The 23,537-nt window shown below is 42.9% G+C and overlaps 10 protein-coding genes across 10 annotated transcripts; 5 read left to right on the top strand and 5 right to left on the bottom strand.

Annotated features, from left to right (window-relative positions):
* Positions 1-367: 367 nt before the first annotated feature.
* On the top strand, positions 368-795 carry Bfra_006384ia (uncharacterized protein; the record flags this gene model as incomplete). Its single annotated transcript, XM_037336757.1, has 2 exons — positions 368-453; positions 510-795. 2 exons carry the CDS (start codon positions 368-370, stop codon positions 793-795), a joined length of 372 nt encoding a protein of 123 aa, XP_037198123.1.
* A 2,184-nt stretch (positions 796-2,979) lies between these two features.
* Bfra_006383oa (putative nad dependent epimerase protein) lies at positions 2,980-4,195 on the top strand (the record flags this gene model as incomplete). The annotated part of the gene is made up of 4 exons (XM_037336756.1): positions 2,980-3,517; positions 3,579-3,752; positions 3,806-3,834; positions 3,887-4,195. The coding sequence occupies 4 exons, from the start codon at positions 2,980-2,982 to the stop codon at positions 4,193-4,195; spliced, it is 1,050 nt and encodes a 349-aa protein (XP_037198122.1).
* A 146-nt stretch (positions 4,196-4,341) lies between these two features.
* Positions 4,342-5,666, bottom strand: Bfra_006382 (putative glycoside hydrolase family 26 protein; the record flags this gene model as incomplete). The annotated part of the gene is made up of 4 exons (XM_037336755.1): positions 4,342-4,547; positions 4,603-5,095; positions 5,149-5,525; positions 5,573-5,666. The coding sequence occupies 4 exons, from the start codon at positions 5,664-5,666 to the stop codon at positions 4,342-4,344; spliced, it is 1,170 nt and encodes a 389-aa protein (XP_037198121.1).
* A 412-nt stretch (positions 5,667-6,078) lies between these two features.
* Bfra_006381 (uncharacterized protein) lies at positions 6,079-6,490 on the bottom strand (the record flags this gene model as incomplete). Its single annotated transcript, XM_037336754.1, has 2 exons — positions 6,079-6,252; positions 6,386-6,490. The coding sequence occupies 2 exons, from the start codon at positions 6,488-6,490 to the stop codon at positions 6,079-6,081; spliced, it is 279 nt and encodes a 92-aa protein (XP_037198120.1).
* Positions 6,491-7,311: 821 nt separating this feature from the next.
* Positions 7,312-8,181, top strand: Bfra_006380 (putative glycoside hydrolase protein; the record flags this gene model as incomplete). The annotated part of the gene is made up of 2 exons (XM_037336753.1): positions 7,312-7,802; positions 7,872-8,181. 2 exons carry the CDS (start codon positions 7,312-7,314, stop codon positions 8,179-8,181), a joined length of 801 nt encoding a protein of 266 aa, XP_037198119.1.
* A 458-nt stretch (positions 8,182-8,639) lies between these two features.
* Positions 8,640-9,234, bottom strand: Bfra_006379 (uncharacterized protein; the record flags this gene model as incomplete). Its single annotated transcript, XM_037336752.1, has 2 exons — positions 8,640-9,172; positions 9,228-9,234. The coding sequence occupies 2 exons, from the start codon at positions 9,232-9,234 to the stop codon at positions 8,640-8,642; spliced, it is 540 nt and encodes a 179-aa protein (XP_037198118.1).
* A 264-nt stretch (positions 9,235-9,498) lies between these two features.
* Positions 9,499-9,963, top strand: Bfra_006378 (uncharacterized protein; the record flags this gene model as incomplete). Its single annotated transcript, XM_037336751.1, has 1 exon — positions 9,499-9,963. The coding sequence occupies one exon, from the start codon at positions 9,499-9,501 to the stop codon at positions 9,961-9,963; it is 465 nt and encodes a 154-aa protein (XP_037198117.1).
* A 3,315-nt stretch (positions 9,964-13,278) lies between these two features.
* On the top strand, positions 13,279-15,020 carry Bfra_006377 (putative carboxylesterase family protein (secreted protein) protein; the record flags this gene model as incomplete). Its single annotated transcript, XM_037336750.1, has 4 exons — positions 13,279-13,929; positions 13,990-14,079; positions 14,137-14,302; positions 14,356-15,020. The coding sequence occupies 4 exons, from the start codon at positions 13,279-13,281 to the stop codon at positions 15,018-15,020; spliced, it is 1,572 nt and encodes a 523-aa protein (XP_037198116.1).
* A 1,492-nt stretch (positions 15,021-16,512) lies between these two features.
* On the bottom strand, positions 16,513-19,869 carry Bfra_006376 (putative nrps-like enzyme protein; the record flags this gene model as incomplete). Its single annotated transcript, XM_037336749.1, has 4 exons — positions 16,513-17,751; positions 17,805-18,774; positions 18,832-19,580; positions 19,639-19,869. The coding sequence occupies 4 exons, from the start codon at positions 19,867-19,869 to the stop codon at positions 16,513-16,515; spliced, it is 3,189 nt and encodes a 1,062-aa protein (XP_037198115.1).
* A 1,245-nt stretch (positions 19,870-21,114) lies between these two features.
* Bfra_006374 (putative aldo-keto reductase protein) lies at positions 21,115-22,374 on the bottom strand (the record flags this gene model as incomplete). Its single annotated transcript, XM_037336748.1, is given in 5 exon segments — positions 21,115-21,739; positions 21,752-21,814; positions 21,875-22,014; positions 22,074-22,228; positions 22,284-22,374. The coding sequence occupies 5 exon segments, from the start codon at positions 22,372-22,374 to the stop codon at positions 21,115-21,117; spliced, it is 1,074 nt and encodes a 357-aa protein (XP_037198114.1).
* Between the last annotated feature and the right edge of the window lie 1,163 nt (positions 22,375-23,537).

Genomic DNA, 23,537 nt, shown 5'->3' with positions numbered 1-23,537 from the left:
GCTGCACTCCCAAGGACCAGATCAAGAACAAATGGAAGCTAGCCAATCGTTCGTTATCGAGGCTACTGAACGGGAGTCAAGAATAATAGACAGCTCAGTCATTGAAAATTCTTTGTCGAAGGCTTTCACATAACTCAAACCAACAGCAACGTACTCAGTCTCGGCTTTGGATACCTGGCACCCCTCATTACTACCGCTCTTCTTACCGCCTGTGCATGTTTTGCCAGATTTCGAATCGGTTCTTCATATGCCTTTCAATTCCCCATTCTTTTGGCAAGACTCAACCCTTCTTCTTTCCTCGTCACAAAGCTTGCATACAACAACAATCTTGACTTGTTATTCATCCCATTCTCATTACTGTGACATCATGGCAAGTGACAATTTGCCTTTTCCTGAATTGGTGGCTGATGCAACATCTGCTGAGGTCCGCTTGATCTTAGGAATCCCATTGGAGTATGTATCTAAGGACTTTCTCCCAAATCTTCAAACACACTCTGACAGTTATGCAGCCTAACTTTGACGAAATATCATTGCTTTCCCAGGCTGCCTCTCGAGTTACGTCGCAAAATCTGGCACATTTATTTTGGACCGCAGCTTGGCCGGATTATCGAGATCGAGTGGAATCCGACTCATCCCGTTGACAAGCACCATGGATACAGATCAACAAAAGTATCTTCTCAGACCCCTTTAGGTTTACGGGATCCTCTTTGTCGAGATACTCGGGATGAAATTTTGAAAAAATATCAGCTTTGGCGTTTCGATAATCGTCCTGAAGGACATAACCCGCCATCATGACTTAAATATTTTGATCCTTCTATCGATACAGTCTACTTCGATAGGAAGGCTTGTTTTGGCACAATATGCCTCTTTGTGGACAACTTGCTTAGGCAGGAAAATAACTTTCGCGTGTTGCGATCCATGGCCTCAATGATAGAACTTACTCTTGTTCAAAGGATCGCAGAACGGCCTACAATAGTTATTGTTCTTATGTGACAGGAAGTACCCTCACAATCCCTGGTCAATTTTCAGCCAACTTATATCGTATAAAAATTAACTACAATCGACAGCTAAACTTTGGTTTCAATCCGCTCCATGGCTTTCACATGGAAAAGCTTTCAAACGTCCATAATGGATGGCCTGGCTTGCAGGAGATTATTATCTGCGTTCAGTATTTTCCGCAGGTAGACGAAAACACTACATTTCGACCGCCTACTTACACTGGAACTCGCCATTCACGGATAGATATGTTTAGCTTTAGGTGTATTCAAGAGATAAGAAGGGGCAATTCCCAATTTGATAATTGGACAACAGCTATCCAGCCAAAATTCAGCCCTGCTTGCTTGTCCAAACGCGCTGAACCTGGAAGAGTGTGCGACTCCTTGATAATGACAGGGGGGAGACGTTGAACGGTCCGTCTGGAAAACCTATCGCGAGGAGATAATGAGATTATCAAGTCCATATTGGCGAATGAGGTTTATAAAGCAGGATACTTACTTCCCCTGCTTTCCTCATTTTGAATTGTATGGAACTGAAGAAGCAATCTTCGCTGTGAAAGAAGCTTGCTTGTGAGTCTTCGGTTGTGATAATAATGAGGTTTACTAAATATTTTAGGCTCAAATCGGGAAGTTGGGACGAACATAGGATGGGTGACTGTTAGGATGCATGTTATCTCTCATTCCGAAAATCTGAGCACAACTGAAAACGTTGCATTGCTTGAACCATTTATGAGCCCGGTACAACTCTGATGTAGCGATTGTCAGTCGACGCCATATTTCTCTACCGCCCAATGCTTTGCAAATGCCCTCAGGCGCGCTCGAGACGCGTTAGGAAATCTGATTGTTGCTAAGTCCGACTCGCAGAACTGGTCACCGCGCAGCGGATTTGCGTGATGATATATTTCCTTGATTTATTGCTAAGGACACACCATGGCGTCTAAGATACCCCACCAATCGCTCTAATCTCACACCATATGAAATGCTAACAGCAACCTGACATCGCAACTGAGAACGATTATCACATGGCTGTCAGAAAAATGATGAACGAAAATACATCCATCCCAATTCTGTCATCTATACGCAAGTTGCCTTGTCATGTCTATATATCTGCAACATAATCCAATTGCTATATCAGTATCAGCGACGACGAGGGCATTCCTTCGTTTGGTTCGTCAAATACCAAGATTGAATATCTAAAGGATACTAAATTCAGCAATGACTCGCGGTCCCGAGCATATGCTAAACTCTAGCTTCCCCGCGTCTTGCCTTATGCCCTAGTTTCACAAACTTATGATTATCAATCGTATGAAACCATCGTTACTGTGGAATACGGGCCATAGGATTGCAATTTTAATAGTCTTAAGAACAATATGCCACTTTTTCTCTCTCAAATATGAATGCTAAAAGATTGTATGACTACGCACGATCCCTTTCTTACTTGGACCTCTCCCTTGAGGCTTTTGTAAGCTTTCTAGTTCTATAGTTAGATCTTCCGGTCCTTTCAGCCGAGCTCGATATTACTATTATTATAACTACTGGCGAGATTGAGGATGTACTGTTATATTGATCAACCGATCGAGTTAACATATATGGGGGAAATTGGATAGAGAAAGAGCAGAGTTCTTGAATCTTACTTGAACCTAGTTCACTTCACTTACATCTGATAGGAATTAAATATGATTTATCTTTGGAAGCTTTAAATCAAAGAATTGAAGAGATAAAAGCAAGTGGGGGAGCTCCTCGAACTGGAGCCAATACTATGATATTTCACGTAGTATCTTAATAATCACTTTGCATCTCAAGCACCTCCGGATACAATATCTTCCACACTAGATCCATATTATACGATTCACGTGGTTCTGTGGAGAAAGATCAGATAAAATAATCATGTATAAAGCTCCTTTCCCTCAGCTCTATTCATATTTTTCTCGTGGCAGGAATTCGAATTTGAATTCCATATCATTGACATCCTCACGTTGACCAAATGTCCAAGCGTATTCTCCTCACCGGGGTAAATGGGTTCATCGGCTCGTGGGTCCTCGACCACCTCCTTAGACAAGGCCACTTTGTCCGCGCCATTATTCGCTCCGAATCCAAAGCCGAACGAGTTTCCTCCGATTTCCCTGCCTACGAATCCCATCTTGACTTCGGGATTGTCCCCGATATCACTGCCCCCGGAGCTTTCGACGAGGTGGTCAAGTCTGATCCTTCTTTTGATGTCGTAATACATACTGCTTCTCCATTTCTCTACAAGGTTGTCATGGATAATCGTGAATTTCTTGATCCGGCAATCAGGGGAACAATGGGTGTTTTGGAGAGCGTGAAGAAAAATGCTCCGGAGGTAAAGAGAGTTGTGGTCACAAGTAGCTGTGCTGCGATTATTGATTTTGCGAAGGAGGTTGTTAGTCAGCCGCAAAAAGTCTACACGGAGGAGGATTGGAACCCCACTACATGGGAGAGCGCATTAGAAGGAACGCCGAATAATGCGTATCAGGCCAGTAAAAAGTTTGCGGAATTGGTTTGTAAGATTTCTGTTTGTTGGAAATTCTGATGATAGATCAATACTAATAATTCGATTTTCAGCATGGGACTTCGTGGAGAAAGAGAAACCAAATTTTGATTTGGTAACTTTGACCCCTCCAATGGTTTATGGGCCGTTGAGACATACAATTAAAAGTACAAATGATTTGAATCAATCAAATTTGAGGATCTATAGTGGATTGGTCAATTCATCGAAGGATGCTAACCTACCTCCAAGTAAGTTTCTTCAATATTATGATGATTATGAAAATAATAGCTAATGTGACTAGACGGCCTCCATGCATTCACTGATGTTCGTGTAAGTATAACCTCTCCTCCTTTGAAAGGCCTAAACATCTAAAGAATTCAAGGATCTAGCAGATGCCCATGTTCTCGCTGCAACTCTCCCAGAAGCATCGGGACAACGTTTCATCGTTTGTGGAGGTCAAATATCATCTCAAAATATCAGTGATATTCTTCGCAAGAATATTCCAGAATTGGAAGAAAGAACGCCAAAGGGTGTCCCAGGTGATAAAGGACTACAGGACGGCTCTTTCGCGTGTAGTAGCGAGAGAGCTGAAAAGGTATTGAGGTTGAAATTCAGGAGTAAGGAGGAAACTTTCGTGGATTTGGCTGAACAGCTATTGGAAATTGAAAGGAAAGAGAAGAATGCAGAGTAGGTTGTGACAAGATTACTTGTTTGTGAAGAAGAGGATGCTCTGTTGATTTATATATATCTATCGTTACAAAGAATCTTAAACCGACGCTCGAGACTCTGGATCCAGATTGATGGTGCTACCTTGTATGGCCGTTCGAAAATTATTGTTCAATGGCAATAACCACTCATGCAAGTATAGTCAGCGTTGCAAGGAATGCTTGCACTACAATCCCATCCATTACAGCCCCAAGTACAAGCTCCGGTTTGACTGGCAGACCTAGTGGTAGTAGCGCTGGCTGTTTTAGTCGCAAGTGTTGTTGGTGTGCTCCCGACGGTAGTAGAGGTAGAGGTAGAGGGATCAGACGCGTTTGCAGCTACATTCATTATCAGTATTTCATTCTCCAAAATAGTCTCCGAGAGATATCTTACCAGGACCGCAACCCGTCTTCGTATTGTGTAAGAGCAACTGTTGGGCAGAAGACAAAATTGATGGGCTTCCCTCCACAATCAAGAAGTCCGCTTCTTTGTCATACTCAAACCATGATGCTGCAATGTAATTTGGATATTCGCACATATCTTGATTCACCAATTGGCCAATCCACGCAGCATTTCCAGAAGATCCAGCGTAGCCTGTCTCACCGATGGCGAATGGGATGTTATAAGCAGCGGAGTAGGTCTTGTAGAAATTGTCGTAGCAGCCTGAGAACGCGGAGGAAGAGAGTGGGGATGAAGTGGGGTAGCAATCGACGCCTACGACATCGACGTAAGATGCGCCTGGCCAGTATGGTGCAACTGGAGCAGATGAAGTGTCCACATTGGGAGACCAGTACATTTTGATCTTGGGATTGGAGGAGACAGCTGCATGGATATTCTTCCAAGCAGTAACAAATTCGGCTGCCGTTCCATGATATATGCCATCCGTCTAGTCAAATGTCAGTCATATTGATAGTAAAGCTTGGGATAGTCAATACTGACAACGTAGTAATTCATCTCATGACCAAATCTCAGCCAAACTTCTACACCCTTTGCAGTGAATTGTTCCAATACACCTGCAACCTGACTAGCTACACTACTAGTCACCTGACTAAATGGAATAGTCGGCATCACCGCCGGCTGGAACACAGCACCGGAAGCAACAACATCATCTAGACATTGAAGAAGTTGGGATCCAGTAAATGTACTAGACGATATTTGCGCATACCATCCATAAGTACTAGCTTTTCCGCCGAGCTTGCTGTTTATTTGTGCCATGGTGTAGGCTGGAGATGCCACTTGGTAGCCATCTGACGGAAGAAATCCAAATGCCACGCCGTTGGACACTACTCCGCCGGTAGGAAGACCATCAATTGCAGCTGATGAATGTTAGTCATGAGCTTTACAAAAAATAAGGATCTGTCACCTCGTTTTTCAACAGACAACTGTGGAGTAGCTAAGGCTGACACCGCCGAGAAAATGGCTGCACCAGAAAGAAAAGAGGTGGAGAATGACTTCATGGTACGAATGAGATGCAAATACTGTTGATGTATGAAGTTGAAACAAAAGTTTTTTATATATATAAATGAGATGAGTGTAGTGGAGAAGATGAGATGATAGAAAAAATAGGTAGAATTTCAATGAATCACAATATATATGGCCTTCACTCTTCTTCACTTGAAGGGGTTTTCATGTAAAGAGAATCTCAGCCGCCCCTTGAGGCTCAAAATATACAACACCATGGCCCACGAAGCTCTTTTATTTCTTAGAGTCCAACGTCAAAATACCGCATGGTATGCTATTTCCCAATTTCATCGTACACTGAGATCAATTCATCTGACATCAGCGCTCAATTGGTAGATCTTCGTGATGGGAAATGAGTATTTTTTCAACAATCCTGCAAGATGACATCCAGATTCCGGAAGGATTGTTTCAAACGACAATGTGGTTAGGGGTTGTGGCGTTGGGGTCCAATAGCCTCTGTGGCTTGAACACACTAGCGCCATGAGACCCCAAAAATAAAACTGACCTAGCGGCGAACAAGTATTTTTCTAGAACAACATTATTCAAGGGTATGACATCCGGATTCACTCGATCCTTAAGCAACTATATCGAGTGTAGACTCGAGATTCCACGCGCTGCCCCTGAATTGTGCCGATAGGAGTTGATGCTCATTTAACTTTGCGGACGTTTGTCAGCGAGGGATTCTTATATCAGCATCGGCAGAGCTTGAGGTTACATTGTGCCATGAGAATCGAGACAAAGTAGTTCGTGAAATCGGACGACATGAAGTCATGTCAAGAAGAAAGTTGTCTGTGACGATATCAGTTGCTTGCTCAACCATATCTTTCAGATCTAGCTACGAAGGATACGGATTGGATGTGAACAAGGGCAATTTGATCAGTATCTGTTGAATACTCGGGTTATCCAAGATAGATGAAACATTGTGTTATATTCATCATTGTAACTTTTATAGTCTAATTTTTCAATTGTTGTTTCATCGCTTTCAATGCACCCGTCGAAAGTCCGGGGTGTGTTTTTGAATGGTGTATTCATTGTTCTTGGCCCCCACAACACCCGTGCCGATATTTTCTGGGGTATCATAGCTTTCCACAGAAATCCTCATGGACCCTTTCTTAGAGTTGATATAAGGATTCTATAACAATTCAAGAAAGTGCTCCATATGAATATCCCCAGAACATTCAAATTAGAATCTCAAAACGGATTACAGTTCAGACTATTGAAAACACTAACGAGCAGCTACCCAACATAGAATAGCGTCTCGTACTGCACAACGTTCTATCACCCAGGTAGTATAGCATTACTAAACGCACTCTTTGAGCCGAGAGACATCGCTTCCTTCTTGTCGTTATTGTCTAATCGATTTTATAGCATGGAACAAATGTCAGCAAGAAGGAACCGCAACTGATCTCCTGCAGCTACATGAATCTCATGTCTAATAATTGCGGATCATGCAAGATGATTTGATATCATTCCTGTATAACATAACCTTAAAGTTTAATTTGAAGTTGTTGGTATATATATTGGTCAAATCAAGACGTGTTTTTTCATTCATCAGCTTTCCTAGTATCTTTTCCACATTCATTCACCAAATCTTAATTTAATTTTTTTGACAGTCATTCTTTTAACCTTATTTATTCCATCATGCATTTGAATCAATTGATTGTTTCGGCATCTTTCCTCGCCGCGACCGCACTTGCAGCTCCCTTGGATGCTCGCGGTAGTTCCACCTCACCAGCCAACGCAAAAGTTACCCTAGCAGTAGCATTTACCTCTGGCGCCGGCAACAAAGAGCCTAACTCTACCATCAGCATCGGTGTTGGTAAAGGCGCAGATACCTACAAGTGCTACTCTGGTGGCTGGCAATCTTTCCCATCATCTTCTGAATGGGTGTCATTTGATGCCATGTGGAACAGTTCCACTACATATCTCAAAGAATCATGTGCCAATACTGGTGCCTTTGGCTCTGGTGATAGCGCGGCACAGATCGATAACATGTATAACTCAATCTTGTCGGTCGCTAGTGCTAGTCTGGTGGACCCAAGATTTATCTACGCCACGATCTTGCAAGAGAGCAGTGGATGTGTCAACATCGATACTAGCCAAAACCCAGATCCAAGTCAACCTGACAACCCGTATGTTTTATTCCTTTTCTCTTCTTTTCTCAGCTATTGTTCAAAGCCAAATCACTAACAGTGTCCCAGCGGACTCATGCAATCTGTCGCCGGTGTAAAATTTGTCGGTAACTCCGCATCTTCTTCCGCCCAAGCTGCATCGATCCGCCAAATGATCGTTGATGGTACTCAAGGCACAGCTAAAGGCGACGGACTTGTTCAATGTATCAATCAGTATGGAAACATTTACGAGGCAGCTAGATGCTATAATTCTGGAGAGGTCAACGAGAGCAATCTGAACGATGCGGAGGGAGCTACACCAAGTTATGTTACCGATATTGCGAACAGAATGACTGGGTGGTTGGATGCGCCACAGAAGTTTAGTTCTTGCAAGAAATAGAGTCTTTGGTGTGGTATGAAGACGCGGCTTAGATGTAGATGTGTGGAGTAGCTTTGGCGGGGTGCTTTGGGGCAAATGAGCAAGGAGCTAGGTCTCGTTCGTGGAGGTGTAGTTTGTGGTTTGTAATTTCTGTGTTCTTGAAGCTGGAGAACTTCAAAATTTCACAGTTTGAGTTATAGGATATGTGATAGTCCGCACTGCAGTCTAGCAATCTTCAACTCTGGAATATTCAATCTGTTTTTGATGTTTTAGTTATTTTAGACATTGACATAATTATCGTTGTTGGATTCACGAGCATTCTACTATCCTATATTTTTGCCACTGTTTCTCACGATTTTCAAACTTGTAACTCCATGCATCATGTGAACTAACAATAAATTCAAAGATTACAAAAACTCAAAAGTAGCTATACATATGTCTCCTTGCTAACAACAAAAGTAACAATCCATATTGCGATTTTAGACAAATTGATACATTAGCCCATATCCGAAATCATCAAGAGATACTGCTCTCACCGAAATTGCATCCGAAGGAGTCCCAGGACTATCCCAATCACCAACACTACAGTATGGCATCCCAGAATGCACGTTTGTAGTCCAAGATTGGCTCCCATACACAAATTGTATGTAATTAGGTGGGTTACCATTAAACTCCGGGGTAATGACAAGAGGAAGAGGTAACGTGGTGTTGAAAATGTAAGGATTTCCATCACCGGCGACTTTTTTAATATTTTTTGAACCATCCTCTCCACTCCTCATAACCGGAATATCATTTCCAATATCATCTGTTATATTTCGTATGTGTACTTCGAAGACAACGTCTTCCTTGCTTGGTCCGAAAAAGCTTTGAAATTCTTCGAGGTGAGACCAACATCTTCTCGCTGTGTGATTCTGATTGCTTTGAGGAGCAATCCGGTACGTAACTGGGTCTACTTGAAGCGTACCGCCGGTCTTCCAATTTGATGGGTTCTCAACAGCATTCGAGTCGCAGGCTATTGTCTATATTAGCAAGCTTATACACCCGCGAAGATGATAGAGGATAACTACAATTCATAATTATTGTCATGTTATTAGAGCAAGAGTTCTCCATATCATGCTTGATATCTATCCCGGTGGCCAGTCAATTGCCAAAGCAACTTCATAGCGTCCACCTTGGTGGTAGGTACGAAGTATTGAGCCGCTATCTTTATCTTGTGTGTCTTGGGTAGCAGCTTCTTGACAGAATGAATTGATTTAATTAATCATATCATCGCGGGCCATAAATTTATTGCTTCCGGAATTGCATGTTGGCTTAGGTGTCGAGGTAGGAGATACGGCTATGGAAACGGAGGTGCTTGTTTGTGAAACTGGAGAGACAGAAGTTTTTGAGGAACTTGGCGATGATGAAGTTGAAAATGATGTCGAGGAAACAAAGGTTGTCGATTTGATGTCTGTTGAAGGACTAGATGATTCATATGTTGATATTGATGTGGGAATGGTCAAAAGACTTGTCTTACTAGAAGGATCTACGAGATTGTTAGTTGTTTGTGAGGAATTGTCAGATTCGCTGAGCCCCGTTGAAAAAACACTACTGGTTGTCTCGGAACATGATGTTGCAGAGGAGCCAATGGTCTCGCCTGTAGTGATGATGATTGAAAGCCCCGATGTCATCGATAGATTGATTCCCGTAGAGGTTGCACTGGTCTTAGAGATGGAACTAGTATGGTTAGCCACCATGATAGTGGTGCAAAGACAAGCACATGAAGTTGAATTAGACGCATCCAGCTCGCTTCCACAGACGTAAGATATTAAGACAGAACCAAAATCCATTACAACAAGAAGATAGTGTGAGAAACGTCTCACGGGTATCATATTCAAGAATAGTGCGTACATGATGCGAACTTATCTTTTGCTTTGACAGAAATATTGATATGTCAATTGATTGAACTGATATGAATAGGAATTGAAGCCGAAGAGCAAGCTACTTATAATGTTCTATCCGTACATAATTGCTCCATTGTAGATTAATCATGACGCCACAGAGTTGACAATGTTTGACTCATATAATATAGCAATATAATCATTTCCAGTCATCTTCATTTCAATTCACAAAACATTTTTCTCTTGAATGGCAATGCTGAATATAAATTGTAGCATAAAACAATGGAATGCGTGATTCAAGATAGTCCGTTGACCCTCTAGAAGACAAACAAAAGCTGATTGTTTAGCCGAAGATTTCTATAAAAAAAATGAAACCTCGAAACAATCCATTCTCGGAAAGAAATTCACTTGGAGGGATTAATTAGAACCGAGTTCCAGATTACTGGAGGAGTGCGAACGACTTTTAATATTCTGAGAAGTACTTAAGGAACTTCGAACCCCTGCAAATTCCCTAGAGCCTCCGCTTTTCTCGCGACGATAGAGCATCAACTACCATAGATTTTTGATCACGTTCCAATAAAGGGGAAGTTCGCTTATAGCACGACAAGTGAGAGAGCAAACTCGCAACCTACGACCAGGATAAATGATAATGCTGAAAATACTGAAAATAATTGCGGATTAGGTTTTACTAGACTCACCCTTGAGCAAGGACTGATGTGTTCTTGACCGGGGATATATTGCCACTGAAGATACTACTGCCAAGAATGCTTCGACGACGGGTGAACAGGACTGAAGCTGTATCATGTCTACCGCTAGGTCCGGAAGGGTCTTCATCTTTTTATGATCAAGTCTGTCAAAAGTTCCACCAGTCAATACGTCGATACTTTCTTCTATGATCATGATAATGCATGAGACAACGGCACAAGCCCGCGGATAATTTGAAAATTAAAAATTTGTTATAGCCAGTAGATAAGCAGAACACGGCACGAATCCTTCCATAGATAGGAGGGATTTCGAAGTGGTTCGGCAGTGGCAAAAATGGTACGAGTGTCAGAAATTTGATTCATCGTCGGCGTTGCCGATGAAGATAAAAGACTATCTATCCGATGGAGCTTTTGAAGACGGAACAACGGACATCTGCGCTGTAATGGACATGCTCATTCTTGGCGTTCTGTTTTCTTCCGAAAGGACTATGAAAGCTCGGGAATATACGGAGGGAACTCATGTCTTATGGGATCCTTCAAGATACATGTATGCATTAGATTCATCTGCAGGATTGACCGCCGCGTAAAGATTACGCTGATATCATCGAAGCTAGTTTCGAGAAAATCATAAGAGATTGTTGAACCTTGTCCGAGCCCCCTGCCAGGCTGATGAAACCTTCTACCTCAAGACTAAAAGGGTTCTGTTGAAGATCTGTAAGGGCGCGTAGTGGATCTAGTATAGACGTCAATTATCTACTGGTCTTGTAGTATTTGGAATTCGGCATGAAATGTGTGTCCTTAGCTTTTATCAAACCCTTCACACCCTGCAGTCATCAGCGAAGATTGTGCATCTGCCTTGATCCAGAAGGTTAATATCGTGATGACAGTGGCGATTTCTCCAAGCCACAAAGTAGAGATTTCACAGGCTCTGTTTTCGCTATGACCTTGTTAACGATAATAACGCCAGATATAGCGAGAATGAAGCGATTAATATCTCGCCAAGGGCTACAGTCTCTTGCGAGATTACGACTGGGAGTGTATGGAGGTGCAGAAATCCGTATGTTATGCAAGCTCATGATGAGGAGCAAGGGATGACAATACATGGATACTTGTGTGTGTATCTATCGATATCGATGCCACGGATTGCATTCATTTGAATTCAAAATAATAGAGAGAAGAGAACATTCGCTGGATGTGGAAATTTTCCCAAAGGAGGTAACGGAGTAAACACACGGCTTGTCTGGAGATGGTAATATTTCCAAAAGGAGAAATCGAGAGTGATATATGAAGCTCCATACATTCAAGGACCGCATATGACCAGGAATTAAGCGAGTTTGAGGCTCTTCAACATGAGTGCTCGATCATTGGTATCTCCCTAGGTAGGTAGTTAATATGGTATTGAGAGACACCGAAAAAGTTGTTCTGTACTGTATGATTCCGCGTCGTCCAAGACAGATCTTGCTGGTTAATTTTTTTCTATTGATATCATTAGGATATGCGTTATAGAATATCAAGAGGATAAAAACGATAAAATCAATGAAGATATCCCAGCTTAAAGCTGACAGTCGGAGTGCGCGAGGTTCAATAAACGGCTTTACATCGGCTTTCGGACGCGCGACGCGCCACGAGTGGCTGGTGAGAGGTGTACCCCGTCCCACCTTTGAACCTCGTTTCGAGCGAATTTGATGTTAGTGCAGACTTTTCTCTTTTGCGCTGGCGACACAGCTTGTGAATTAGACTTGTCTCGGAATTAGAATTATGTTCCTATAAACATTGTTCGCGCACTCGTTTGCAGAAGAATTCTGTTGAGTTTCTTATGAAAGGTGCTGCCCCGCCCTCTCACCTGGCTACACTGGGTCAGTCGGCTTCAAAGGCTCGATCGCAAGTTCACATTATGCTTGCCTCTGTACGATACCCTATAATTAAGCTTTTATTGGTAATACCGAGCCGCTGTGGACGGGTGGACGCAAATGTACACCATATCAAAATCTTTCAGGGCACTTCAGGTACTTACGTACCCCCAAGGAAGCATCATTTGTGGGTGCAACTGGCGGCTAGATAGGGTCATGGAGCCCCAAAACTTGCGAGAAACCTAGGCTTTGAAGTTAGCTCGAGGATAAATCTCGGGCTTGTGAACCTAATTTCCACTCAGCCGTGCTTTATACACCGCTGACAGCGTCCTAGTCCCCATTTCAAGTCTAACACAAACCTTATAGAGAGCCGTGCAAGAATTACACCATGGAGATGCCTGTGGTTGGGGCAGATTTTCATGAATCATCAGTATTAATTCAAGGAACCAGTCCACTTCACCCCGCAAAAAATGTCTAGTGACATATCTCGGCACTCCAAGTTAAGGGGACGCGTCCACCTGTGGGGTGTCGTCCACTTCTGGGCATCTGCCGGACATCTTATTGTCCGTTCAATGTTGGGATGCATCCGAAAACATTTATCAATATCTCAAACTTCCCTCTTTGTTGCATAGCGTTCGTCTCATCTCAAGCTTCATTTTCAACGACCAAGAGTTTCTTTTCGTCATGCGCTGGTGTTCGCTATATGTTTTGCCGATTGCTGCTTCAGCAGCTGCCGTCGCAAATGCAGCCAATACCACGGTCACTTCCATGCCATCCGTTACTTTGGATTATTCGACCATTGTTGCCACCGCTGGTAGTGAATCGATTGGATATTATAAGTACCAAAACATTCGTTATGCTGCTGTCCCAACTGGAGATCTTCGTTTTGCAAAACCACAATGGCCCCCAGTCGAGACCATTGTGAACGACGGTACTTTGGCTCCAGAAAACGTTGACTGCGCAACTTACGAGGACTGTCTGTACCTTGATGTCTGGGCACCTGCTAATAGTGCCAATAAGAGCCTGCCCGTTGTTGTATGGACACATGGAGGTAGATTCGTCCTTGGAAGCAAGACAGCGGTCACTCCTGAAGCTCTCTTCGCCTTGAGTAAAGATTTCATCTTCGTTGCCTATAACTATAGGCTCGGAATGACAGGTCTAGCTACCGGTCCGACCCTTAACCACGAAGGCGGAACCTCGAATGCTTTAGTTTGGGATTCTGCGCATGCTTTCGATTGGGTCAAAAAGTATATTAGCCAATGGGGTGGTAATCCAGAAGAAATAGTGGCCGTTGGATTCTCAGCCGGTGCTTCTCAGGAACTCTTTCAGATCACGGTATGAAACTGATTTTTTTCAATCCGAAATATAAATTAATGACTAACTCTTCGTGCATAGAAATTTGCTGGTCGTGCTGAACAGACTTTTGCTCGTGCATACCTTATGTCCCCAGGCTATATACCCGCAGCTGGTCATCAGAATGCTGAGGTGAGATTTCCTGTATCTCCATACTATTCTTGAATTGGTTGTTCATAAGATATTTAGGCTTTTTACCAAAACGTATCCAGCTCTGTTGGGTGCTCGGGTGGTAGCTTGAAATGCTTGCGCTCTGTTAACTTCACAACCCTTCAAACAGCCGCTACCAACATGGTAGCTAATTACACATATCAATTCCAACCTCGTGTAGATGGAGACTTTATTTCCGATACATGTGCGTACTCAATTATAGATACTGTCACAATCATTACTAACCAAAGTTAACAGACGAATCTCAGCTCTATCAAAAACGCTTCAACTTCACTGGTCCTCTAGTAATAACTCACGAGCTTCACGAAGTCAACAATAAATTACCTGCAGGTGTCAATACCAGCTCTGATATCGCTCCCCATCTCCGACTATACTTTCCTTCTATTACAGATGACATCGTCAATGAAATCCAGGATCTTTACCCCTCAACGGACTATACAAGTGAAGGACTTCGTTTTGCAGATATAGACCAAGACTTCGAGCTTGTGGCCCACAACCACGCTCTAACTGAAGCGCTTAACAACCAAACCTGGAATGCTATGGTAGCGCTTGGTGTTGCTACTCACGGCATGGATCAAAATTATTATTGGTACAGTAACTTCACTCTTGTTGAAACAAATACCACCACCACTACAACTACAACTGCAGCGGGTGCCGGTATTGTTACCACTACAGACATTGATTTCAGCGTTGCGCTTAAGATGCAAAAATATTTGGTGTCGTTCATCCTGACCGGGGATCCAAATAAGATGTGGCCGGAGGATAAACTATATTGGCCATTACATGGAGGAAACGCATCTTTGCCTGGTCAAGAGTTGGTTTTCAATGATACGATGTATATTCAAGATGATATCTTGGCCAACGAAAAGAGTGTGTTCTGGAATAAGGCACTTTGGTATTAAAACATTCAAAAGAGTAAGATATCGTTTTCAGAAGAATCAAGAATATATTCAACTATTTAAGTAAAATTGTTTGATACTGAAGATAGACTTTGGGATATATCAAAGTATATGGGTATTAAGTCTTGCTACCAGTAACAAAGATGGAGTGAAGTATCCGTGAACGAAAGATGAATGGAGAAAACGCAAGGGCTCTCTTGCCCCACTAGACTCTGGATATTAATCTCTTCAATTCGAGTCAAGACTCAGATCCAATCAATAATAAGTATCACAACATCTGAAACTTTCATGAGTAGTGGTCATGCAAGACCATTTCAAACATCACACAAGGTGGAAGTGGGGGTGAATGATAGAAGAAGCTCAAAATGCGGGGTACGTACCCCAAAACATTTACCGGTACTGAACAACCCAATATCCCAATTCCACATCCGCATATCCAGAATCCCATTCAGCATAAACTTCCCCATACTCAGCGATTTCGGAGCAAAACTCGCTTACTATGCATCATCCTGTATGATCAAAGAACCCGAGTACAACTCATACCCCAAACCCCGAGTACAATATATTTCTTCTCGCCAACAAAAGAGCCGTATCTTGGCATGTAGTATTTCCTGTCCTACCGAGCCGATTATCTATTTTGTGCAACGAGACCCGACGTACCCGAGACCAAAAATCCGTTGGGCCTTTAATTTTGGCTGCTTTTTTCATGCACAAGTCTATTTTCAGTCTTCAACGGCCTGGCCCGAAGACTAGATCGTGGGAAAGCCAGGAGGCTAGATTGAAGATTGAAGAATATGTGATTTATCAATTGGGAAGGAAGGTTGGGTAATGATAGATACACCCCTTGTGGGTTTTGAGGGTCGTCATGGAGATGGGACTGAAGTAATTCCGCGTTTATGTCCATCTCGAACTTGGTTATCAAAGCATGTGTCAAGCGTCAAGCTACATGCTTCATAATTGTAGGTTGTAATAGCATCAGGTATCAAATGAAATCCAGAGGCTAGAATTCGAGGTCAACATATTTCAATAGCTCAAATCGCTTGTGATTTGAGATTAATTACCGTAATCGCGTTTAAAGTTTCTGAAAAGTTTGCTCAGCTTCTTTACTACAAGGTGACAATTGCATGCTTGAGAGAATCCACGGCACGAGAATTTATTATAGTCCATAGGTACTTGAAGCAAGGTCAATGAGGATTCAATGCGGTTTCGCTATATTATAGTGCACCGTCTAGTTCGACTACTGAGATATGCTTCACACAGGCTTTCTAAAGTTCAAGTATTTCTTCCATTTCATATGTGAATAGTAAGCTAGAAATAATTAATTACAGGAATGATGTAGACCTGCGCCAAACTCCATGAGAGAACAAGATAAAAGAGAACATTCGTCATCTGCAACAATTTCCCCCCCCGCATACAAATCTAAAAGAAGCCGTAATCGCATATATTCTATACCATGATCTCATCAAATCATATCCCCTAATCCATAAGCTTCCAATCACTTAACCCACTTCTTCAACCATTGACTCAAAAATTGCTTCACATATCCATCTTGAATAATGTCAGGTGGGCTTTGCAAGACTTTACTGTCTCTCAGGATCGCCTTGGTGTCGAATGTAACTCCGACGATTTCATAGTCGCTAATGCTGGTTCCCTTGCTGCTTGGTGGTGTAGCACCCGAAATACTGCTTCGAGGACTGCTAGCACCACTTGAGCTTGCATTAGCCTCGGCACCACTGTAGCCATGGCCATTGTTACTTTGAAGGTATCGCTGTTCGAAATGATCCAAAAGCTTGACGGCTGGGTTTTGCTCTTCTTGGCCGTTAGCAGCTGACTCTCTGAGCTTTTGTAACCAATCTCCGAAAGGAATAGCCTTGAAGTCCAGACCGGCTGTAGAAAGTTCGCCGAGAAGAGACTCCCAAGTGAATGTGGCAGGGTTGACCATGTTGTAGACAATAGGAGGGTTGGTGCTGTCAATAGCACATGGTCGAGGAAGAGACTTGAGTTTCTCATCAATCTCTAAGATGGCAGTGGCAAGGGTATCAACCGGGATCCAAGAGCAGTTTTCGTGGAAAATTGGGAGAGCTTTCATGGAAAGTGCAGATCTGATCATGGAAGGCACGAATTCGGCTTCGTTCCAGAAACCGTTATCCCTGTCTCCTACAATCTGTCCAATACGGAGAGCATAGGCTCGGGCTCCACCACGAGCAGCATTAAGAACCATGTATTCACCGACAAGTTTGGATTGGGCATAACCCATATTCAAAGCGTTATTGAAGTCTTCAATTGGAGCATCTGGGATAAGAGCTGGTGCAGGTGTGTTCTCAGCTGTGGAGATAGAGGAAGCGTAGAAAAGACGAGCTGGCTCTGAACGATAGACAGCGAGCGAGAGGTCCAAAAGATTCTTCAATCCAGCAAGGTGGGGTTCAAAACTTTGTAAGCCAATAATGAAGTTGACAGACCACGCCAAGTGAATAATGAGTGAGACCTCAGTCTTGAATTGCTCAATCATAGCTTTTCCAAGACCGAGATCATTGAGGGCAAGGTCAGACGTAAAAGCGACAACCTTAGATCTTGCGGCTGGAGTGAGAGATAATCCACGGTCTTTGATAGACTTTAAGACTCTGTCCATTGGATTCTCTCCTCTAACGAGACAGTATACTTTTCTGAATTTGGGGCTGTTCACCATCTGGTATAGGGCGTGAGCACCCAAAGAACCGGTAGCACCAGTCAAGATCTGTTTTCACGTAAGTATATTGGCGTCACAAAGGTAGTGGGAATTAGACATACCACAACTTCTCCAAAAGTGGAGTATTTCTGAATCAACGATTCCATCAGTGGAACGTTATCTTTGTTTTGCTCGCCTCCACCAGAGCTAAGAGAGAACAAGTATTGTGCTAGAGCTCTGACAGTTCCATGTTCGTAAACGACGTTACTGCTAAGTTGTTGGCCCTTAAGATCGAGAGTCTTCTGGATTATACGTCTCATTTGAATGGCCCTCAAACTGTCAATATCGGCATTGAAGAAATCGGTGTCAATAGATTCCAGAGGATGACCTGTAATATCTTCGTATGTCTCGGTTAAGAAAACTTCAGTACCGACGAGATCAAGTTGCAAAGTTCCTTCCGCATCTCCATCAAGACTTTCATATAGTTCATCGATTTTATCTGCAAACTTCTTGTAGATTTGTGCGCGGATGATGCTTCCCTTATCTGTTCTGGGGTATTCAATATCTGAAGGCACCAGACCGACCATCTCCTTGGTAATTTGAGAGAAGCCCTCAGCACGAGAGTTGGCGTCAACGATAGCTGGCCAGATAGCCTCAAGATATTCTTCGTCTGAAAGCTCATCAGAAGCTCTGAAGATCAAGACACCTGGAATAGCTCTATCTACACCAAAAACAGCAGCTTCACGAATGATCTCTTCTTGGCGGAGACGCCCTTCTATTGGAAGTGGAAGGACTTTCTCTCCATTGCTCAAGGTAACACGATCATCAAGACGAGTCACATATTTCCAAGTATCAGGAATGGTTGGATGCGGCTCGAAAACATCCTTTGAACGCCATGAGCCAGGCGCGGGGTCATCCGAGTTTGAGACGGACAATCCTGGATGGCTCTTAAGGTAGACACATTCGAATTGATTATCACCGAGTGGGTCCATGTAGATGGAACTTCTGATGTTTTGGTAGATTCGAACGTAATTCCACGAGTCATCGCCGTCAGCACGGCGCATAGTATCACCAAGAAGACCTGCTTCAGTACTAAATGGAGTTAGTTGGCATAACATCAAAAATAAATAAATAGAATGGAATACTCACGTTCCAAATACGACACCAATATTCACCTTCTCCGAGGCCAAGAGATCACCGAGCTCGTCGGGAGTACGAGCACCGGCTGCAGTGACAATCTTAGCCTGCTTCAAATATGCCATACCTCTTGGGTGCTCAGTTAAAAGTCCTAAAGCATATGGTACGGCGTGAAAGACCTCAGGTTGAGTTGCTTCGATTGCGAGCATAAGGTTGTCTGCAGTCATTGGCAGAGTAGCACTAGGCAAGTTTGCCTTCTTTGCCATGTACATAGCTTGAAGTGTAGTGGAGAGACCATACATGTGGTACAATGGAAGTGCACCGAAGTTATGCATTCCAGCACCTTGTACTGGATGGGTCAACACATTCTTGTGGGTAAGAAATACCGGTTTAGGTAGCCCGGTAGATCCAGAACTGTGCATGACAATGGCGACCTCATTGGTCTCAACCTCGCGATCGAATTCTCTTGTGAAAGGCTTCTCACTCGCTGGGCGTGGTACTCCATATTGAGCGCGCTGGGGAATGACGACAGATCTTAAAGTGGCCTCTTGTGCAACGGCATCACAAGTAGCAGCAATTTGTGGGGTATCACCACGGATTATAACTTCGCACTCTGTTTGCTTAAGCAGGTTGATGATAGCTATTGGTGCTATGCGAAGGGAAAGGCAGAGAACAGTATATCCCAAACGACTGAGAGCGAAGAAGGTGACCGCGAAGTCTACATTAGATGGAGAGTATAGACCAATGACTTTTTTCCCGTCCTAGATTGAGAGTCAGACTGGTTACAGTGAGTCTTGGGTGCATATTTAGTTGACTTACAGGCTTCAACCCATTCCTGATGAAGTATTTGCATGCAGCATCGACGAATGAGTCAAGCTGTTGACCAGTGAAAGTCTCATAATCGCTTGGATTATCCTCAACTCTTGGATATCCCAGAATGGGAGCAGGAGGATTATCTCTGGAACGATGGCGGATAATATCGTCGAGCACCCTGAGCTCTCCGAAGGTATCGTAAAGGTGCAAGATATGCTCTGGGGTGAGATGGGCCATTATGATCTAAACGACAACTAAGGAGGCTACGAATAGGGCGAAAGAGATATTGATCAAGACTGGAAAGATTGTAGAAATGTTGATGAGAGAGGACTGGAGAATGAATGAAATCTGAGCTGGGGAGCCGACTTGATAAACACCTTTCGGGTTGAGAATTCGGATGCATCGGTCAGACATGGCTTGGTGACTGTATACCGAAAACGTGAGTCCGGTAAAGCAATCCTCGTCAGTTCACCCATTCTTGCGCTCATTAGAGTTTCTTCAACTCCGGAATTGCAAAGGTGATTGTTTTCTCCGCACTCTATGCTTCATACACATCCCTCATTCTTCCAAACACTCGCTTTGTCTACTAGCTCTGGCAGCACAATAACTCCATCTCGGCAACTTTCCGCTTTGATTGTTTACAAATGGATAGAAGCCAATTGATATTACACCGGAGTTCCTCACGCAGCCTAGTTGTCGTGCCTTAAATTCACGCTAAATGATTACCTGCACTGTGTACACACCCCGGAGCTCAGATTCAGACCTCACCAGAACTTCTGACGGGATATGATACCAATGGGTGCATTTAGCCAATATTTACTGCAGCACGATATTACGTGGCTATCGTGTTGTTGAAGATTTCACCCGAGATGAAGAAGTCGTGTGCTTGTTGACTCGGGGTAGAACTTAGATTGTGATGGTTGGGTTAAGGTTCTGGACCACAACAATGATTATGTCATCATTTTACCAGCCACACGAGACGCACAAGCCAACGAAAGCGTTGAAAGATTATGTCTCGCATTTCCGACAGAAATTATCCTTCTATACAAGCTTAATGTGAGAATCGGCATGCAAGTGCTAAATGATCTGTCACTGATGCAATTTTGAGAAAGCCGCCATGTTATTCCCGAGGCCAACTGTAAGTGACATTCAAAAATTGAGAATAGCTTATCATCACTTTATCAGACACCTGTAAGTCGAGGTGGTGATCGTTACCTAAGTTCAACAGTAAGTTTTATGGGAAACAAAACAACTCTAGTACCTAAGCAGATGCCAATATTCCTCATGTATCTTTTGACATTCACGAGAATCCTGAGCGAAGTCATTACAGAGTTTATTCCTCACAATTAGGACAAGCATATTCAAGCAGTATGTAGAAACCCGTGGTCAAATTCTGTGGTGCACCATACCAGGTGTCTTCTCTATAAAACCAATTTCACCAACAACTCATATTCAATATCCAACGTCAATCTCTTGAACCAATCAATTGGTAAGAGGAGGAGTATCAACCACAAGAACACCCATGAGATGCTCAGCAACTCTAGTTCCAACTACTTCAGCACTCTCAATTGCATGTCTAATTGCTTTATCCTCTTCATCTGACAAATCCAAATACAGAGCTCCAATGTTCTCTTCCAAATACTTGATCTTTTTGGTACCCGGAATTGGGAAAATGAGAGGGTCTTGCTTAATCATCCAGGCAAGTGTTACCTGTCCCGGAGAGGCATTCTTGGTTTTTCCAATTGCAGTAATGGTATCGACGAGTTTCAGGTTTTTATCAAAGTTCTCCTGGGTGGCAAAACGGGGGATTGTTCGTCGGAAATCATCCTTGTCGAAATCGTCGACTGATCTGTATTGACCAGTGAGGATACCACGGCCCAATGGTGAATAGGCAACAAGCGCGATGCCGAGTCTCTTGCAACAATCAAGAAGTCCAACTTCTGGCTTCTCAACATCCATAGAGAATGGACTGTACTCAATTTGGTACGCGTGAATTGGGTGAATCTTAACAGCACGTTCGAGAGTATCAACACCACACTCGCTGAGACCTAAATATTTGACTTTGCCAGCACTTCCGAAGTCAGTATCTGACAAACAAATGACAGGACTGGAGACTTACTCGACAAATTCTTTCATAACAGTAACAATTGTCTCGACTGGAATTGTTCCAGTGAATCTATGACTATTCGGTGCGCATGAGAATAAATTCCATTTTCCTTAAGATTGTTTTAGGAGCACCTACCAGTAGAGTAAATCTATGTAATCAGTTTGGAGTTTTTCAAAACTCTCCGCCACAGATTGACGGATGTACTCTGCATCGTTTCGGATTTCACGACCACCTTCTGGGGTGACATGGTTACCGAATTTGGTAGTCAAGAAGATCTAGACAACAATAAGCAGCCATTTCTCAGCTTTGTGTTCGAGAGCTGATGCGATCTCACCTCACTGCGTTTTCCAGTTCTTGTGAACCATTTGCCCAAAAGCACTTCATTATCGCCATACATTTGAGCTGAATCCCAATGAGTGCAGCCTAGCTCGTAAGCACGATCAAGAAACTCAAAACGTTCCTCATCCGAACCAGGCTTTCCGTAAAAAGCTATCATTGATTGTCAATCTAGTTGTCATCCATTGATGATTTCTGAAGGACTTACTACTTAAACCCATGAGCCCGAGGCCAAGGGCAGGAATTTGAGGACCATTGCGTCCCAAAGCACGGGTTGGAAGTTTTGTAGAAGAAGGCATGTTTGGTTTCTCGATTGATTTTGGATGTTGCTCGATCAATTATTTTATCGATATTGATTCTTGTATTTAAGTTGTTCAATAGTAGAGTGAGGTGATTTTATATTAGGCGCGGCTATATCTTGGAATAATAAAAAGTAAAAGAGGTGTCCACTTCATTTCAAATAGTCGGGGTAATGGTGATATCTATACTCGCGGCCACCGATATAGGACTTGGTTGAGATTCCGTGACTCCATTACCAAAAGGGGGAATAGGAAGGATGTTGTGAAATGTCGCTAAAGAATGTGGGGTCGATGCTGATATTCTTCAAGCTGGATTGTTGCAAGGCTCGGCCCGTGAAAGTGCCAAAACTTAATCTATTTCATTACATTTGTCCCGTTCGGTTGCTCCTGAGTTTTTACCATCGGAGACAGGGAGCCGGGTTTGATAATTGATGCATTTCATCTGTCGTTGAAGAGAATCAAATCTTCAACCGGAGAATATTTGTGGTACAACCTTACACAACGCTGTTAATGCTTGGAAAGTCACAAGCTGTTAGGTCTTCTTCCAAGGTATTATGTAAGCATGTTGTGAAGACTTTTTTCGAAACCTTTCCAGTGGCATTAGATTTATGGTACCAGAAAACGTACTATTGTTTCTCTTATATCTGTCTAGTCTACTTGAGGAAACATTTACTACCTACATTCCGAATTGCTACTTTGAGTATTTCCATAATTACGTACACTCATCGTTGCCACTGTCCCAAACCCGGATTTAGAACTCATTAGCCAATGACACCGGGAGAAATACGTATTTTTTCTTGCATTTAACCATTTTTTATCTGTTATATTTGTTAACGTATTCCAAAATAAAATGCGTAGTATTTAATATTTTGAGGGTTAAGAACCCCTGTGTAGGTGTGTGATAAATATTTTTATATCCACCCTCAAGGTGCCTCTAGGTCATCTCATCAACTACCTTACCCTTTCTACATCCCTTGTTTGTACAGTATTCCGAAAGAGTATTCCTTTACAAGCAACAGAGTGCGTTTAAAAGACATTCTCTGTAACAGCATTTCAAATCAAAGATTAGTGCTGGTATCTCTCACATAGATTTCCCTTCACCAATATTAGATAATGACAAAGACCGGAATATTTCCACAAAGTAAACTTTAAAATTCGGTAGG

Source organism: Botrytis fragariae (assembly GCF_013461495.1).
Source record: "Botrytis fragariae strain BVB16 chromosome Unknown tig00000000, whole genome shotgun sequence".
In the NCBI taxonomy this organism is placed as follows: Eukaryota; Fungi; Ascomycota; class Leotiomycetes; order Helotiales; family Sclerotiniaceae; genus Botrytis; species Botrytis fragariae.
The sequence above is the reverse complement of the archived record's forward strand: the minus strand, read 5'-3'. Positions and strand labels throughout refer to the sequence as shown.